This window comes from Ictalurus furcatus, chromosome 9 (assembly GCF_023375685.1).
Source record: "Ictalurus furcatus strain D&B chromosome 9, Billie_1.0, whole genome shotgun sequence".
Classification (NCBI taxonomy): Eukaryota; Metazoa; Chordata; class Actinopteri; order Siluriformes; family Ictaluridae; genus Ictalurus; species Ictalurus furcatus.
The window spans coordinates 18,191,971-18,209,918 of record NC_071263.1 but is presented as its reverse complement, the minus strand read 5'-3'; the positions used below and the strand labels follow the sequence as shown (position 1 = coordinate 18,209,918).

Sequence of the window (17,948 nt, the reverse complement as noted above, 5' to 3'; positions counted from 1 at the left end):
AATACATGCAGATTTTCAATTTAAAAACTAATCTTGAAGACATAGTGTAACACAATTTATTTTTGGTAACAACATATCTATCTCATATGTATAATTAAAAGAATTACGAGTTAAAAGATTCTGTGTTTTTTTTTAAATACCTTTGTTGTAATGTGAGCAGGTTGGGCTCTTTAAGAATCTGCTGGTCAGCTTTCTCCTCGATGTCTTCCACACTCTTGAGCAGCTGCTCTTTGCGCTGTCTGAAGGAGGACCACAGAGCCCCCAGAGCCTCCGCCTCACTCTGCTTGGAACCAAGCAGGGTCTTCACTCCATCCAACTCTGTGCTCAATGTGTCAGCCTGTGACCGGCACAAGGTGCGAGCCTCCTTTGCATCAACCAGGTGGAGGTGGGCTTTGCATAGGCTGCTGTCCAGACTGATCGCTAGCGACTCCAGACGGCTGATATCAGGAATGATTCCTTCTAGATCTCGCTGCAGTTCATCCACACGACTCTTGTCCCAGCTACCGGCACTCTCCACCGTGTGTCTGAGACCTCGGAGGACACCTGCAGCCACATTGTGGGTCTGCAGGAAAGCCTCCAGCTTCTCTACACTCTCACCTCGCTGCATCACCAGTTGCTGGGCCTGCATGTAGGGCTGCAAGCTATTTTCCAGACGGCTCTGTAGATAATGCTGCTCCACAGGCTCACAGGAGGCACACAAGGACTCTGTCTGCTGCTGGAGATTCTCTCTTTCACTGTTCTCACTCTGAAGCGACTGTGCCTTTTCCTGTCATAAACATAATCAAACAAATGTATGATGCCAAAGCTTCTCTGACACTGATGACGACGCTATATTGATAAGACTGATGATGAGACACACCTTTATTTCTACAGCAATCAACTGTAAATCTGTAATATTAACTTGGGAGGATGAGTGAAGAGATGAGAGGAAATACTCTCCCCACTTGAAGAACTTTTGCAGCGCTTGTTCATGCTCGTCTACCCGTGAAATATGGTCCTGGAGCACCTGGATCCTATAAAGATCAGACAACTAAATACTCTACTATAGTATGTCAGCTATGATAGCAGCAGCCACCACGTCTTTAAAACATACTGTACATGTCTTAATAAATGTCTGACCTGTTGGGTATGGCTGTACATTGAGAGCTCCATCTTTTCTTCAGCTGCTCATGATCCTCTTTAAGTGTCTTCACTTGTTCATCTGATGCAGTGGAGTAAAGGGCTGGAGCTTGGGTCAGTAACCCCTCATATATTGACTCCAATGACTGTAGCTCAGAGTGAAGGTGCTAGAAAAGGCAAAAGGCAAAAATTTTATTAATCACCAGTGTTCCATATTCCTGAACAAAAGTTAAACATGAGCCTTTTTTACTTACTTTCAGCTCCATTAGCTCTCCATCAAGCTTTGTCTTGTCAACAGTGAGATACTGGGTTACAGAAGCAGACACAGACTCACAGCTTTCAAGGCATGATTGCAAAGAACAGCAGTCTTTTTCTAACCTGAGGAGGAATATAAAACCAAAACACTGAGATCCCATAATATTTTGTACTGTCGTAAGTAATATGGTAAATGTCTTTTAAATGTATCACAGATTTGCCGACAAATTTTGTAAATGAACTCAAAGTGAACGTTAACATACTTCTGCCAGAGAGACAACAGGCTTTCCATATGGCTCTGTTTGTTTTTGGCCTGCTTTAGGCTCTGCTCATAGCTGTGCTGTAGAGCTGTTACTGCACTTTCAGCTTTCTCTCGCTCACTTAGCCTGCGAGCCCCAGTGCACAGAGACAGCAAGGTGACCTTCACCTTCTCCAGAGACTGGAACACATCCTAAAAAGAAAAAAAAAATAGGCATCACCAAACAAAGTAGAAACATGTTTAGACATTTATTTCTTTTTGAACATGATACATGTTTACACACTGTAATAGTTATGTGGGAATCACATTTGTAATTGTGTTGTCATGAATAATACCATGTGGTCCTGTAGAGCTTTATAGGTATCAGATGAGGCTGCACAGAATGTGAGAGGTGTGTCCAGTTTCGTCTGAATGGCATCAATCTCTGATTGCACCTTGAAATGAATTGGAGTCAGAGACTGAGCAAATAATATTGATTTTATATATATATATATATATATATATATATATATATATATACCTTTTTGATTTCTCATGATGTACTATGCTAAAAAAAATTTAACCTAAATCTACCTGTTGAAGGTTTGTATTAAACTTTTGCTGGTGATTAGCGCTATCTTCCAACTGTCCATTCAGATGCTCCATGCTCTCCTTAAGTTCCTCCCAGTACCTGCCAATCTGTGTCAGGCGAGCTTTGATTCGTGCAGATTCTCCTGATGATACAAACTGGGATAGAGCCTGAGCTCTGTCTTCCAGTTGGGACAGAATTTCTGCTCGCTCCTGTAGCTCTGCTGTCACAGCCTGGCCACCAAAGGAAAGAACAAAACATTATAATTCAATTATATAAAATGTAAAATATACTACATACTAAAACCTTAACCGTACCTTAGCAGTACTGATCTGCTGCTCCAGTGGTTCATTAGAGCTTTTTAGCGAGTCAAGCTTCTTTTCCTTCTCAGAGATCCATGAGGAGAAAGCATCAAACTCACTCCCAAATGACTCCCACTGATTTTTTATGTCCTCAAAAGTCTTCACACTAAAACCAGACAGCATACAAAACACGACCCCAAACATTACAGGTTAAAGATAACAATAATCTAGATCTTGATTGAATGGGATTTTTTTTCCACATTTTCTGTTAATAGTAATGCTGATGTTGCTAATTAAGTCAATTCACAATCTGGTGAAATGTCAGTTGTGAAAAAAAATAAACTTATATTCAAAACACACATTCACACTTTCTATTTATTTGTGAACACCTTCAATTATAATCTACTACAATGTTATGGACTTGCTGGTCTAGTAGTCTAATTGCACAGCAAGTATTATATTGTACTTTAAGCCAAAGCATTTATAAACAAAATTAAGTCTAGATAAAGTTGGCACATAGATTTGCCTATGACGTATCAACGACCATAATAAGGAAGTTCACAAATTAATTACAAATTACAGTCTCAAAACCTGCAAAGTAAAGTTCATTTACCATAAATATTAATAATAATAATAAGAAGAAGAAGAAATAACACCAAAAAAAAAACTAAAGTCAGAAGCAGTATCAATTTGAGGAATAGTGGCTATTACTGTGTTTGTGCTATATTTACATGACACTAATGTAAATTTCACATTAAAGTAATGCATGTTTAAATAAAAGTATTACTCTTTCTTGAGGCTTGCCACAGTTTTGTCCAGTTGGTCACTGAGGGAGTGAGCTTGTGTATGGAGCAGAGAAGCATTTTTAGGACCAAGCTGGATCTCTGCAGCCCTCTTTAGTAGTGTGTTCACCAACTCTGCCTCAGTCTCACTCTGTTTCAGCAGCTCCTAAAGTAGTCAAAATGATATATTAAGGATGAAGCAAAAATCTATACACAAATATAGAAAGGCAAAATAATTGATTTTCCAAAAACCATTTTAAGTGTAAATTCACCTTAGTTTGTTTCAGCTCTGTTGTTAAGCTCTCTGGGCTACTGAAAGTCATCTCTCTCTCTCTGACTGAGCGTACTCTGCTCACAAACTCCCCTACTGCTGCTTGCTGGCTGTCAAACTCCTGCCAAGAAGCCAGTGTTGCCTATAGGCACAGTGAAGAAGAGCAGTTATGGAAAGTTTCTCTTAAAATTCTCAAGTATAAGGAAAATCTTTACCCCTTGTTGACAAAAATGAATCCATTTTAGAATAATGTTGGATATACTGTATATATATATATATATATATATATATATATATATATATATATATATATATATATATATATATATTTATATATATATATATCATTGACACAGGGCATGTTACCTTCCAGAGGAGATATATTGCCTTAACTCACTTCTAGACTCTGTTCCTGTGCCTCCATGCTTTGGTCCATCTGGCTCAGGCTGGTATCTAATTTGTGCAGGTCATCCTGAAGGCTCTCCCCCAGGCCCTCCTGAACCTGGAGTTGCTGGCCTCGGCTGATCTGCTGCTGCATGTCCCTCCTTTTGAGTCGCAAACGTTTCAATTGTTGCTATAAGGTAGAAAAGTAGAAAAGATCAACATAAACCAAACAAAAGACCTAGGATTTTAGTAGGCCATAAACATTAATTATGAATTAATAACACAATCTATAAGATATGAAATTACAGTACCTGGTGAATGAGCAGCAGTTGCTGAGCTTCTTTTGCAGACTCAGAGTTCAGGATCTTGGTTACCTCTGCCTGCAGCTCCTGCTGACCTTGTGTTAGTTCATCCAGAGTGTTCTTCACTTCCTCCTGGAACTGCACACAATCTCCAACTGCCAATGCCACCTTCTCAGACTGCATAAACACAGTTTGAACAGTGTTCACATTGAACCAATAGGATCAAAAGGAGCAAAATATGAATGATATATATATATATACACACACATATATATATATATATTAATGGTTCATATGAAGATGGGAAGTTGATTAATTAAGAATCAATAATGATTTATTAATAACTGTAAGGGACTAGTAGCCCTTGCAGCTCACTTGCCTTGATGGGTCTTACCTCAGAGAGGGAACTGAGAAGGCTCTTGAAGTCAGTGGACAGTTTGGTGAGGACAGCTGCCTGCCGTTGGGCATCACTCACAGTGCTGATTTCTATTAGAACAGCGAGACGAGATTTCAGCCAGCTCACATTTCCTTCCTGTAGCTCTGCATCATTCCTTAGACTCTGTAGGCGAATGGAAGAAAATTACAGAGCTGCTTTGGTCTAATATAATGTATACCCACATTCTCACATCTTGCTTTTTCTTACCTCTATAGTGGATTTCACCTCCCTGAGTTTACTGGGGTCACTAGCACGGTTTCGCAAAAGCCTGAGCTGGCTTTCCTTCGAAGACAGCCAGGCAGCCAGTTCAGAAAATCTGTAACCGATTCATAAAACACAAAATTCACATTATGTTCATAGAACATAAAATACCAGGCACATGTGTAATCCATATTAGCACTCAGTCATTGTGACTAAGAGCAGATCTTACAGGCCCTATATGCACCAAACTGGTGATGCATCAAAAATGGGGCTTGACTGCAATTATGATACAATATCGAAAAAAAGAGAAAATTCTCACCTGGTGTTAAACTCTTTCCATTTGTCAGGGTGCTGCATGAGTTTCTGATGAGTGCTCTCTATCTCATCTTGAACCTCAGCAAATGCAGTTCTAGATTTTTCCAGAGTTTGGCGTGCCTGCTCACTGTCTGTCAGCTTCGAACAGAGATCCTCCATATGTTGCAATCGCTTCACACACAGCATCTGAGGGCCCTTGTCCCTGAAAAAAGCCTATATGCAGAAACCTGGCATCAGAAACACCTGCTCTCTGAAAATTGCATGATGTAATGCAAAGTTCCTTTTGTAACAAGGTACCCATAATGCTATGTATTCGATTTAATGAATCAAACAATAAGGAAAATCATTTTTATGCCTGAGAGACTCTCACCCTGTGCTCTTTCACCAGTCTCTCACTGCCCATGCCTGGCAGGCTGCGATTCTCTCGAGCCAGTTCAGCTTCACACTCCTGTAGAGAGGACATCAAACGATTGCGCTCCACCTCCACTTTCAGTTGTAGGAGGTGGTATGGGATCTCTGTCTGTACATCCTGAGGACAGAAATAAGGCTTTTAGACACAACTTCCTACAATTTCTGAATGTTTTAACTCTATGTTACTGACCTCTACTAATGTGTCTAGTGCCAACGAAAATTATTAACATTTATTTACACAAATAGAGGACTAAGGGTGGGGTGGGGATGGGGGGGGTGTGTTATGTTTGTAGCTTCATGTTAAAAAGGTCACCTAACCTTCCACTGTTTGTGCAGTTTTCTGACTGTTTCCTGTAGAGTCTGCTGTTCTTGTTCAGGCAGAATATCAGTAAGTTCATCACAGGCCTTCAGAAATGAATTAAGGACTCGCTCATCAAGCTGTGAAAAGAACTCCTGCAAAAATAGTCAACAAAAAAAATTACATTTACAACTTGTTTATTTCCCAAAGACAGTATTTCTATTTTTGACTGAATGAGGTGCTAATTTTGCACTTGCCTTGACCTACTTTAGCCCTTCATAACAGATTTAATAGAGATTTTCCTCTTACTGTGTGCTTTTTTAGCAGGTCCTCTGGGTTTCCTCTCTCTGTCATGCAACCTCTGGCTACTTTAAGAACCTTCTCCAGCTCCAGACGAGACTCTTCAAACCGCTTCATCATGCTGCTGTTGGCTTCCACGTGCTTCTTCCACTCAGTGGTCTCTTCTACCATAGCCTATAGGCATATCAATACACACTATAAAATTCTGCATTGAAATGGATTACCCATGTCACAAATATGTTGTATTAGAAAATTAGATATTTAGTATGGAAGAATACATTTTTAAAATGTTCAATATTGCTTGCATATTTTCAACTGATTGCCCCCTATGAATTCTTTGTTTCTTTAATGAAAAATCCACCCTGAACATCTTGCATTTCAATATTTATAATTAATACACAATCTAACCTGGTGTCCAAGTTTTCCTTTGTAAAAACATTCCAAGTTGATTTAGGGATTTAAATGTCATCAACATGTTGGTATATTTACATCTGATTAACAGTTTCCTTTATTATCCACAATGCCATTTGACTACCTGCTGATAGTCGTGCCAATGGAATTGCTTGATAACTGCCTAAAGGGACTGGTGCAGTAGCACTTCAGTCCTTTACTCTGTCCAGCTCTCTGGACAGACTAAAGGACTAAACTCCTATATAAAGGACTAAACTATATGGTATAAAGGACTATACTCACAACAGATAGAAGCTGAAGCTTTGGAACCCTACACTAACACCACTGTCCTCAATAAAAGACCTCGTGCTTGTCACCTCATAGGGTATGTCTCAACCAGCTCCCTAGTTCCTGACCAGCTCCCTAGTCAGGGCACTGATCAGGGAGTCAGCCATTTTAAGGGCTGTCTCAATCCCAAAATCCTTCCAGTGCACTAGAACATTCCCTCCACTCCAGACAAACTCTCAGCCAACTTCCGTCTACAAATGTAAGTAGCCTGTTATTGTTGTTCTAGCTCTCAAATGATTACCTCTGTTAGCGTTTTTTTTTTTTTTTACTTTATTTGATGTTCTACATAAGGTTTGTTTAAATCTAATAACTTTTAAGTGTTTAATGATTTTTTTCAACTACCTTTCCCACAATCCTGCTTGACATATTATGACATAAATGCATGTGATTAAGCTAATAAATTTGTATGACATATAAAACAAAGTTTTTAATTTTTGGAGACGTTTGACGACACAAGTACATAATCGTGTTGCCAGAAATTAATTTATCAATGTCTCAATATGCAGTGAGCCAGGGTCCTTACCTGTGCCCGAACTTGTGTACACGATATACTGATTCACTACCTACAGAGCTATGGAGCTGATTGAGACATAGCCATAGGTAGCTAACTAGCCAAGCCAACTCTGTTGACGACCACATCCCCCAATTCCTTTAAGGAAAATGGAATAATGCTTACCTGGGAGGAGGCCTGAAGCTCTACTACTCTCTTTTGCAGCAGAGATGTATCCAGGTGCCTCAATGTTTTACTGCCTTCTAGGGCTTTCATTATGATCTGATGGTTCTTATCTATCACTGTAAGACATTTTTTACAGCTTTGCTGGTATGTCACAAGTTCCTATAGTAAGACAAAGAAAGATAAAGGCAGTCCCAAATCAGAACTCACTTTCACTTGTAGACATTTTGTGTGGGCCATATATGTACGTCACTTTGCAGTACATGCTACAGTATTTGTGACCCATGACCTTAATCACCTGACACTTCTGTTGGAAGTCTCCTGGTGTCTCAGACTCGCGTGCACTGGTAATGCGACTAGCCTTCTCCAGAGACTGATAAAACCCAGTGATGTGCTTCTCCATTTCTTCTAAAGGAGGCAGCAAGGCCTGTGAATCCCTCTGCAAAGGCACAACCTTCTCCCTTATCTAAAATCCAGAAGGGTCATAACAATGTTAGTGAGAGAGTAAAAAGGTGATAATGTGACAAAGTGACCTGTTTGATGTAATAGAGCAAATTAGACACTGAGGCCCTGTTCACATTTGATGTGAACATCTGTCTCAGGTGATTGGATCACAAGTGGACAGTGCAAAATGTGCACAAAACACTAGATGACAGCATGAGTAGCTTTTAATCGACCAATGTAAGCGGTATGACCGATGTGATTTAATTGGGAAATGCCATCCAATGGCTAAATATAAAGACTTTGTGTTTTCTTTTGGTTTTGGTTAGTATTTTGGGTCTGGTTTTGAAATGACTTTGGGTTGCTTTTGCACCCCAAATGTGATCATGAGTGGTCACTGCAGATGCGTCAAGACACAGGAAAATACTAGCTTTGAATGGCTATCAGTCTCTGCTAATTAGAATACCCAAGATGGACGTTAATACCAGGGCTGAACATTGCATGAGACAAGCACCTTGCTAAGCTCCTCTTTAATAGTTTCCATGACACCCAGCATGTCTGTGATCTCTTCCTGTGAAGTGTCTTTGGTCAGCTGCTGGGCGTTGCGTGTGGCTGTTTTATACACTGCCTCCATTGAGGGCACTTTATGTTTGATATCCTGTGGAAATAAACATTTAAAATGTAAATATCTGTGGAAAAGAATTTTTTATTAATACCTCTTGGATGTCATTTTTACCTCAATGTCTTGAAGAAATGTTCTTATGTTCAAAAAGGACACTTGGACAGGAGTATTCATCCTCTCGTTGGATGTATCTACAAAAATCTTTAAAGCTAAGATGCCATCCTCATAGTCTTTCCTTAGCTTGTCCACTTCATCTGCTCTTGCGTACTGCATGTGGAGACAATTGTGGGATTTAATCTCATCTGCAGGACATGGAATCCAACTTGAATTGTAGACCATGTATTGAGTGATGTAATTTAAACAGTGAACCAGCAGGGTAAATAGCACATACATGTTTGACTTTGACAAACAACTCCCTCCATCTACCATTGAGGAGGAGCAGCTGCTGCTTCAGGTCTCTAGACACAGTCTCATCACAAGTCTCAATCAGGAAGTTCCCTGCATCGTTCATGTCCATGTGCTGCTGTATCCAGTGTGGAAGGTTCCGGAAGAATTCCTACAAAGGATACAAGACTCCAAACTCAAACTCAGTGAAGGTTTTCAACTATGACCAAGGGTTATCTAGCAGTTACATCAAAAAATTGGAGGCATTTGGCAAAAAACTGTCACAGCTGAGCAAAGGTTGGAAGTCAAATGTGTAAAAGTGCAATGCTAAATATTACAGTTGCAAAAACATTGTCAGCAGAAGAAAACAAAGAAAATCAGAGAATTCACATGCCATATCAACCTGACAATAAATTGTGGCAACTGAATGTATATGTTACATCGTATTCCCTGGTTGGTTTTTATATACATACACGTTTATCATTTTCCGAGTGGTTGAGCATCTGCTCAGCGTCCTCCAGCCAGGCCTGCAGACTGGCCACTTTGCTGCTGTATTTCTCCCAGTTGGAGATAACCTCTTCCAGCATGCTGCGCACACTGCGCACCTCCACTGACAAGTTTCTCCACTGTGCCATCGTTTCACTTAAGAACTTATTCATCCCCTCACACTCCTCAGCTGAAACCACACAGCATCTTTTGAGTGCATTCACACACTAAAGAAATATTTTGAAATATTCTGCCCATAATAATACAGAAAATAAAGAAACATGAAAAACGTTACCAAATACTACTGAGAGCATCATTTAAAATATTTAGATTATAAGTCATGCAAAATATGTAATACAATATAATCTTCATCTTCAGTAAACAATATCTTGGTCATGGTTACAATAAAACAGCATGATGTACCAAGTAATTAGAGCTACATCGTAGTGAGTTGGCAGTAGTTGTTAACATGTTAGACATATTGTAGAGTGAAACTATATGAGTAGAATTGGATTAGAAGATTCAGTATTAGTGCACAGTGAATCATAGAAGAGTGCACGCTGATTATTGTGTCTAAGGGCCTAGTAGCGGCTGCCTACGTTTCTCTAGACATACCTCTCCTGGAGATTCTACAGCCTAGAATATGAGATGGACAATTAGGCCCTGATATATACAGCCTATATGGATAGGGGCCTCCCTATCAGGTCAAATATCTCAACACCAATGAACAGAATTAAAGAACAGAACTACTATTATAAACACAAGCAATTGCGGTTGAAGAAAAATGGCTGTATAGGAAATTGTTGGAAAATATTTTTACACACTATGCTGTACCACACCAGTTTGGTTCAAGACATCATAAGAAATAGTACCACTACGGATCAGCAAGTGATTATAACAGAAGAATCATTCTGCAGCACAAGGAGAAAATGAAATTATTGGTTAACTTTACCTGAGCTATCAGACTTAATGTAGATGTCTGCAGCTTGTTTAAGGGTCTGAAATGTTGTCTCATACTGCTCAAAGAACTTGTGACCCTCAATAAATGCCTGTAGAGAAGAAATGTTTAATGATGATCCATATTTTATGTGTTCTGGATCAGATTTTTTTTCAGACTGGACTCACAATGTAGTTCTGTAGAAGCAACTCCACAGAGTCCCGTCGGCCATATTTGATGATCCAAGACTTGAGCTTAGACTCAGCCAGGATAAGGAATGCCATGAGACGATACTTCATTTCCCAGAATTCCAGTTTAATTAGGTGAACATGAGATGAGGTGGACACATAATTGAATCTGTGGAGAGTAGTATTTTAATAAAATGCTAGCTATGTGTGCTGACAATCTCAGCAAGCCTGATGAGAAGCAGAGCTGACCTTTCTGCCATATCTTGGAGCTGTTCAAGTGGTACTGGTACACCGTTAACTGCTCTATCCCTGTGAATCTGCTGAAATGTCTGCCTGTGCCCTTCCAGATTTATTAGCACCTCCTGGAAGAACAAAAATGACAGCATCAGTAGTCAGTTATTACCTTGTACTACACTGGGACTGGATTCTTGTGAGATGCAAAGAAACCATTATTCTTATGCAGGCATGTCCAGGTGTTTAGAAATTAGAAATTAGAAATATAAGATAACTAGCACATAATTAGTGTAACTACTACTTAATAATTACCAGTTCTTTCACTTTATTTAAAATTTTTTAGAAAGGCTCTACCATAATCTGCTAGTTTTCTTTTGCCTCATGCTTAATATGATTATGATTCATCTAGGTAAACTCAGAAGTGAAATTAGCCAGAGTCGGAAGTAAATTCACATTCTGTTTTTCACATTCCAGCATCCTTTTACATTAAAGTGAACTGGCAATTTCACCAGCCAAATTTTATTCAGATTTGGTCAGACTGCTCCTGGCTTGTTATTGCCTAAGCCAGTAGCAAAAATTATAAATGTTATAAATTTGTCTGTTTCATTGTTGAAATTACTTATTTGTTTATGTTTGGGGAATTGGTCCAACTGAGTTCATACTATTAAAATATTGTCGTCCAAACAGAAATTACTACAGGACTAGGCAGGAGTGGGATTAAAAAAACAGTCCTATGCGCAGATCTAACCTGTACTTTTTGATGCATATGCCTCAGATTATAAATAAACCTGTGGTGTAGAATCAGAAAACATTCATTCTTTCATTTATTTTCAGGAACCGCTTTATCCTTGTCAGGGTCACACTAGGCCTATCCTGGGAACATTACCTCCAGCACCTCCACTGTGCCACCCCAAAAGAGAAAACAGGAGGTCGAATAGTTAATATTTCCAGCATATCACACCTTATGCTGCTCCAGCTTCCTGTGGATGATGTTGGCCGTCTCATCATGGGCCTGTTGAATGGGAATGTCTTCTCTGAGAGCGAATTCTGCCCGATGCAGCCAGGCCCCAATCGCTCCCAGGGGACCTGGCAGAGACTTATCCAGATGGATATGCCAGTCCAGAAGCTACAAAGCAGAGCAACAATTTCATTAAAAGGAATGTTATGCTTTTAATACAGTAAACTGTTCAAAAAGCCTTATTTCAGTTAACAAGTGTCTACTCCACATGACGGTTTTGTTGGCTTGTAGACATACTGTAGTGAATTCACTGGAGCACTGTGTTCCTCTATACAAAACTCTCTCTGTGTATCTGCTCCTTCACCATTAACATATTGTGAGTGAATGGCCGCTGCTCCATTTTACAGCACATCTTATAACAATGAATGACAGCTTACTTTTGCAGCAATGAGCAACAAGAGAAGTTCAAAAAGTGGCTTTTTGTCTTTAAACAGATGGATCATATGATGTGAGACGCGTACCCGGACAGACACCTGCTCCCATGCCTGTTTCACCACTGCCTGGTCCACAGACAGTTTACCGTCCTTATGCACAGGCTGCAGCAGAGTCTCTATCTGCTTTTTCCTCATCTCATACTGCACACGGAAGTTCTTGAAGGCCTGATAAACAAAATAAATAGGTATGCTCTAGTCTTCAATATTTCAGAGAGCAGAAACCCCATGTGTGCTATCAGTCTGCAGTATCAGCTGAGTTACCTGATATTTGTCAGTGAGGTTGCCCTCTGCTCCTTGTGCACGGAGTATGTCTCTCTCCAGCTGATCCAGCCAGGCCTTCCACTCCCGTAGAATCTTTCTTTCCTCTCTCTGAACACACGCATACATCTTTACTCATCCTCCATGCCTCATTACCAATCTCTCTGTATCTAAGTAGCTATGTTCACACACAAGAAAAGCCCAGATAGCACTCCCTAAAAGTGATGAAAACATTTTAAAATAATATCCTCAGAAATAGACCAAAAAAGGAAGGCGTAAGCAATTTGCCATTTCATTAGACATGTTTCACACAGTTACTAATCACCAAGAACAAACACATACCTCAAGCATTAGCTCAATGTCTTGAGGATCATACTGTCCAGGAAAGCAAGGCACACAGAGAGATGCAAACACAACACCGTCAAGATGTTAGCGGAAAAAGACAAAGGAAAAGAGAGCAAAACAGCGAGAAGAGAGAATGGAGGGAGAGTCCACCGCAGACACTAAATCAGGATGCATGCAGACATAACGTGAGCTCAGCACTTACCTGCAGCATGGGGATAGAGAGGGCAAAAGTTGGAATGGAACGAAGAAGCAGCTACAAATGCACAAGATAGATGACAAAGTGAGCATATGAAGCATGGAGAGCGGGTGTGAGGCTAGAATCTTTCCTGTGATGGGTTGGACTGCATGGTAAACAAGCGCCACAGGGACATGATTAAGTAACAGCAAGCAGTTACATAATTTTAGTAAGTACACAAGCGTGCAGGTGACATTTGGTGCAAGGCTCTAAAGCAAACCTCCTCTTGCTGTCCATCTGTCTCAGATTGGTGGGGGTCTGGGTAGTGCTTAAGGAATTGAGCCACATAGGTCATTATGGACTTCTCATCAGGCTTATCCACATCCACATCTGCGGAAAACACAAACGTTAAAGAACAAAACTAGACAATCTAAAGAATGTGATGGATAAACATGATTAATAAAAGTGTGTCGGTCAAGTCAAAAAATGCAGTGCAGCACGCATAAGAAAGATCCTCAGTCCCCAAAGAATTAGATTATATTTAGTCTGCTAACAAATCCAGTAATTATGTCAGGCCAGTTTCTTCATCCTCCTAGAGCAGCATAGATTATATATGAAGTTGTGTGTGCTAATAATTAGGCCTGCAAGCTGGCAGTAAAATATATCAAATACTGCAGCCTACCTAACAAATCTATTATGTCTTCTTGTATGTCAAAGCAGATATTTAATGAAATATTTTATAACAGAATAAGTCAGGACAAGACAAATACACCTTCAGGATCTAGGAGGCGTGGGATGCCCAGCTCATTCTCTGCCACAGTAAAGGCTTCCTCCAGGTTCTCACGGTTGCTTCTTCTCTTTACAAGCTCCATGTCCACCAGGTCTGGGCGAATAGCATATATGACCGAGTGGAAGGCCACACCGCTCCGCCAGCTAGAACCGAAGTCTTTTACCTCAATCCCCATGCGGCTTTTAAAAACAACAAAAATAAAACACTTTAACTGGGAACATCTTTGTAGATGATGTGCAGTTATTTAATGTGTACCTCTGTAATGTAAAAGAAGCATGGCATACTTGGTTGCTGTACATTGCACCCATCGGAGCATGGCTTTCTTAGCGTTGCCCTGGAACTTGATGACTTTTCTCTTCATGGGTGGGCTTTTGGTCTCGGAATTAGCCATGCTATCTACAGAGGATGCACTGTTGGAGAGTGCCTGTAGGGCTGGGAGGTTACTCGTCAGCTCTTCAATCTGAAAAAAAGCATCAGTAAAGGTGTATGGATGAACAAACTGACCTTTTACAGCATAAAGATGATATATTATGAATAGGGTTAGCCATAGGGTTTACCTGAAAGTATAGGATTATGGTCCACATTAACCCCAAGACAATGGATGGTCTTCCATCAGCAATGTCAGTGGCATTTATATTTACTAGCTTGATCTGTAAAAAAAAAAAAAAAGAAGCACATTTTCCAAGCACATAGTCATATAACATAGAGACCACATATCTCTGGAATGTCAATGTCATCATTTGCAATCAGGGTAACAAAAGCAAGCCAGGCAACAAAAAAACTAAGCTCTTTAATTATTTGCTTCAAATTCAACAAGGAATAAATGAAATGTTTTTCCTTTGTGAAGTACCAGTTCAGAAAGCTCTCAATTGCTTGTCCTAATAAGACTATACTGGTAGTCTGTTTCCTGTAATGGAATATTTAACATATTGTGGCAAACCAATAAGACTCAAGTGCACTGTAGATACACTATGTTGGGGAGAACCAAAATGTCTCTGAATAAACAGCTAGGCATGAGCAAACAGCCATGAACAAAAAAGTGAGTTGCAGCTCCAAAACGTACTAACCGGAGATCCTCTGTACACAGACTGATTGGAGGCATGGCAGGAGAGAGAGTGCAGTAACACATTGGACACTCTAGTCACAGACTAAGGGGCAGTTTTACCTATGTTCTGCATATCTATTTTATGAGTATTTCAAGCTGCAGCACAATAAGAACGTAGTTATATGGGTGGGACAGGTGTAGATTTATCATGTCTCTTCTGTTGTTAATGCAGGTTGCCAGGTATAGCCAGTATGAGTCACTCCTGTGTTAGATACATCGTAATTTATCTTAGGGCTGCAGAAAGATTGATTACCTTCCTGCCCTCCAAGAACTTCAGAGCAGTGCCGATGTTGGACACCCAGTGGATTCTCTTCAACTGCCGACCCTGTTCACATGGCTGTGAATAGAGGGACAGAACAAAAACAAAATGGCTGTAGAATCAAATTTGATCAGTAACTCCATCCAACTGATAGAAATTGCACTCAAGATAGATTAAATTGCAACTCTGGTTACATCCTCAAAAGATTATATCGAGTAACGTATCGATCTGGTAGGATGAAGATAAAAAAATATATCATAGTAGCACTTACTAATCTCTGCCCAGATAGTACCTCCAACAGAGCCAGCAGTTTCACCCCATCCTTGATGTCCTCAAAAAGGTCACTGATTTCTAAAGGAGGTTTACGCTACAGAAAAGAGCACAAAAAAAGAATATAGATAAATAAGATGTGCGGCAGCCTGGGAAAACACCTCATATACAGTATATAGTTCTGAAAACTACAGGTCTTCCTAAACTGACGTATGTTTCACTTATGCATGTATCACAACTACAAGTAAAGTTTTAGCAATTTATAATTATGCCAAAAAGAAAACTGACCGTCTGACTGCAATGCTGGAGCTGGTATCTGAATACAAACTGAATTAAATAGGCTTATGTCTGTTTCACTATGCCACATAACTATAAATTGGTCACAGCGGTACATTCATCATGTGAGGAAATTACACTCAAATACGGTATTACATTTCTTTAGACAGACAGACTACAAAGGTCACTGCTTCTGTTAAACTGGCTCCTTACCAGGCATGATCTCTAAATTAAAATGTAATTCTAAAATAAAAGCATTTCTGTGTCGTTTTGGTGAGATCAGCCACAGTGACATCCAACAAGTTTTCACAAACTACCACAGAGATAAGCTAATTGTTAAAGTGACACATTTACTAGCATGGCTTTCCAAAGATCTGCAACATCTTTGCACCCACATTACAAATAGGAACAAGTAAACAGCCTTCACTTTTTCAACACTAATTACAAAGAGCCATGCTGTTCATGCTGTGACAGGCTTAACCGGCCAAAGTGTGCAAAACTGAGACCGGAGGCTACCATATGGCACGATTCCAAATTTTCCAACATAGCACACCCACAACAGATTATTTCTAAAATAAGTGTACCTTATTTTTTTACACTCATTTTAATCAGACAAGTATTATGATGATTATGCTTAACTCCTTTCCAGTTACTGATTTGTTACAAACAGCTTTTTGCAGTCTGATGAGAATTTAAAACTCTAAAAATAACATACTAATGGAATATTTCTCGTGCCAGTTATTGACAATTTATCAGGGGCGCCGCTAGGGTTTCTGGGGCCCTTGTCTAATTTGTACTTCGGGTCCCCAAAACCCCCACCCCCCCAATTATCTTTTTTTATTGCCACCTGTAAAAACAATCATTATCAATAAGCATAACAATTATTGCATATTCAATAAGAGACTATAAAGAACAAAATTTGAACAGTTTATTAAATTAACTGAAATAATGCAATTATAACTATACACAAATAATTATATATACCGTACAAGTAATTAACACCATTGTACTCTCTCTCTCTCTCTCATATACAGACACTATAGAAGCTCTGTCTGGATGTCTTTATAAGCTGTCGATTTGTAATTTCTTGTTCCCCAAGTACCAAGAACAATGAACTTTACTATTATTATTATTACAATTATTATTATTATTCACTGAGTGAATAATAGGTTTCACACACCAGCAGCTTCAGAAAGAAATGTGGAAATTAGCTAAAACACGGACGGGATCACTGAATCAGTGAGTTGAACTTGGGAATCAGATCGGTTCTATTCGTGTCATTCAGACTGGTTTTATCAACGGGGTTCTCCAATTCGTTGAAAAGAACCGATTCAAACAAACGATTCACTCACGAATTGGACATCATTACAACACTTCTCTCATAAACTCACTCGGGACAATTAAAGCAGAGTTATATGATTACATTCAATTTCGATCGATTCCTCACAGAAAGACCTCGGAAAGCTTGAATATATACAACACTGGACTGGTTTTATTGTCACTTGGTGCTTTTCCGTCCTTTTTGAAGCTCAATGCTCCATTACTATTGCTCGATTGCGTGGAAAAAAAAACATTCTTGGAAATATTGTGTTCGACTTCCAAGGATAAACATCGGGGTGAGGAACTGATAGGATTTCTATTTGATGTTAATTATAACAGCTTCATACGGGCTCACTTCAGAATCACAGCACAAAACAGGGAACATAAATCACCTTATTTTTTGAAAAACTGGGTGACTAGCTGTCTTCCCCGTCTTGCTCTCTACTCTTTTTTTTCGTGTTTTTCTTTCCTCTTTTGGCATCCCGATTTTATCTGCACCATCTCTTGCCATCTACCTGATGCATGTAATGACTCACAAATGTGAAGGGCCGCTTTTCTGAATAATCAGCGAACGACTTAAGGGGACACACACATGCACTTGGCACAGTGTGAGGGCATTTATTATAGCGTGCTTATTAATAGATTATTATGCAAAGATACCATTTAAATACCAAAATCATACAGCAAAGTATGGGGTTCTGCTGGGCCCCCTGTCTGTCCAAGGCCCTTAGAATCGTCCTAATCTTCACCCCATTACAGCGCCCCTGCTATTTATGCCTCGTTATGCATTCT

General features: G+C 39.7%; 1 protein-coding gene across 1 annotated transcript in view; it reads right to left on the bottom strand.

Moving 5' to 3' along the window:
• syne1b (spectrin repeat containing, nuclear envelope 1b) overlaps positions 1–17,948 on the bottom strand; it is a 72,175-nt gene that overhangs the window by 50,532 nt on the left and 3,695 nt on the right. The window contains exons 3-40 of the mRNA XM_053633897.1: positions 15,562–15,657; positions 15,285–15,368; positions 14,484–14,576; positions 14,211–14,386; positions 13,909–14,105; positions 13,417–13,526; positions 13,164–13,214; positions 12,959–12,991; positions 12,620–12,727; positions 12,386–12,523; positions 11,868–12,032; positions 10,922–11,034; positions 10,673–10,841; positions 10,500–10,596; positions 9,535–9,737; positions 9,069–9,233; positions 8,792–8,944; positions 8,570–8,713; positions 7,913–8,080; positions 7,618–7,776; positions 6,213–6,377; positions 5,924–6,058; positions 5,565–5,723; positions 5,199–5,407; positions 4,886–4,994; positions 4,637–4,801; positions 4,252–4,419; positions 3,954–4,130; positions 3,558–3,698; positions 3,291–3,451; positions 2,519–2,669; positions 2,207–2,434; positions 1,969–2,067; positions 1,638–1,825; positions 1,374–1,497; positions 1,120–1,286; positions 860–1,013; positions 141–766 (exon numbers count right to left, since the gene is read on the bottom strand). Coding sequence (XP_053489872.1) covers positions 141–766; positions 860–1,013; positions 1,120–1,286; positions 1,374–1,497; positions 1,638–1,825; positions 1,969–2,067; positions 2,207–2,434; positions 2,519–2,669; positions 3,291–3,451; positions 3,558–3,698; positions 3,954–4,130; positions 4,252–4,419; positions 4,637–4,801; positions 4,886–4,994; positions 5,199–5,407; positions 5,565–5,723; positions 5,924–6,058; positions 6,213–6,377; positions 7,618–7,776; positions 7,913–8,080; positions 8,570–8,713; positions 8,792–8,944; positions 9,069–9,233; positions 9,535–9,737; positions 10,500–10,596; positions 10,673–10,841; positions 10,922–11,034; positions 11,868–12,032; positions 12,386–12,523; positions 12,620–12,727; positions 12,959–12,991; positions 13,164–13,214; positions 13,417–13,526; positions 13,909–14,105; positions 14,211–14,386; positions 14,484–14,576; positions 15,285–15,368; positions 15,562–15,657 — 5,948 coding nt within the window. The remainder of the gene's footprint in view (positions 1–140; positions 767–859; positions 1,014–1,119; positions 1,287–1,373; positions 1,498–1,637; positions 1,826–1,968; positions 2,068–2,206; positions 2,435–2,518; positions 2,670–3,290; positions 3,452–3,557; positions 3,699–3,953; positions 4,131–4,251; positions 4,420–4,636; positions 4,802–4,885; positions 4,995–5,198; positions 5,408–5,564; positions 5,724–5,923; positions 6,059–6,212; positions 6,378–7,617; positions 7,777–7,912; positions 8,081–8,569; positions 8,714–8,791; positions 8,945–9,068; positions 9,234–9,534; positions 9,738–10,499; positions 10,597–10,672; positions 10,842–10,921; positions 11,035–11,867; positions 12,033–12,385; positions 12,524–12,619; positions 12,728–12,958; positions 12,992–13,163; positions 13,215–13,416; positions 13,527–13,908; positions 14,106–14,210; positions 14,387–14,483; positions 14,577–15,284; positions 15,369–15,561; positions 15,658–17,948) is intronic.